The 978-nt window shown below is 42.5% G+C and overlaps 1 protein-coding gene across 1 annotated transcript; it reads left to right on the plus strand.

Annotated features, from left to right (window-relative positions):
• Positions 1-19: 19 nt before the first annotated feature.
• Positions 20-571, plus strand: LOC112143728 (carcinoembryonic antigen-related cell adhesion molecule 6-like). Its single transcript, XM_024267910.2, has 2 exons — positions 20-221; positions 300-571. The coding sequence occupies exons 1-2, from the start codon at positions 56-58 to the stop codon at positions 569-571; spliced, it is 438 nt and encodes a 145-aa protein (XP_024123678.2). The 5' UTR covers positions 20-55.
• Positions 572-978: the final 407 nt, after the last annotated feature.

The raw sequence follows: 978 nt of genomic DNA on the forward strand, positions 1-978 counted from the left end.
AAGCTCCACCAACCTCACCTGTGAGGCCTCCGGCTCTGTCAGCAGCAGAGAGTGGATGAAAGATGGTCACCTTCTTCAGGCAGGACACGCCATCAGCTTTTCTGCAGACAACAGCACAGTCTCCCTCCATCCTGTCTTCAGCTCCAGTCACGGCACCTACCAGTGTCGAGTCAGCAACCCGGTCAGCGCCCAAACGGCTGTCCTTCAACTCACCGTCAACTGTGAGGACTCGCTCTGAATGAAGAACTTTAATCATAGCCAGAGTTTTTCCTTTTTATTGGATCTATCTTTCACTGCAGATGGACCATACAATGTGTCCATCATCGGACCAACTGCTGCCTCATCTGGAGACAGAGTGATACTGCACTGCTTAGCATCTTCAGTCCCTCCTGCAAACTTCAGCTGGATGTTCAACGGCAGTGAGACTCACATCAACTCATCACTGTATGTCATCGAGAGGTTCCAGGCACAGAACAGCGGCGACTACAGCTGCACCGCCATGAACACGGTGACCATGAGAGAAAACTCCACAGTCCTGAATCTGAGAGGTAAAGAGGAAATGTTCAAGTGAGTGTTATTGGTTATTTTTAAAGTGATTTGTGAAACAAAACATGTTTATTTTGATCCATTTAGCCTCTGGGTCTGTGAGCCGCTGGTCTTTTTCAGTGTTGATCACCAGTGCGTTCATTCTGATTGTGTTTTAAGAAGGCGGGTAAGTTCTGATTTGTGTGACTAATGATTTTCTTAAAAAAAAATAATGTTACACCATTTACAACATTTATTTATATAGTTTTGTTGTTTTCAGGTGAACTTCTAGATGGGATTTTTCTTGGAGAGGAATCCTCAAACCAGGAACCATTGATCTAAATGTTTTTATATTTTTTCAACTCATTAAACTGTTTAAAAGTTCTGCACAAAAGCAAAAAAATTGCAACATTGCATTATATATAATGTTCTTTATCAAGGATTTTCAAATAC

Source organism: Oryzias melastigma, linkage group LG16 (genome assembly GCF_002922805.2).
Source record: "Oryzias melastigma strain HK-1 linkage group LG16, ASM292280v2, whole genome shotgun sequence".
In the NCBI taxonomy this organism is placed as follows: Eukaryota; Metazoa; Chordata; class Actinopteri; order Beloniformes; family Adrianichthyidae; genus Oryzias; species Oryzias melastigma.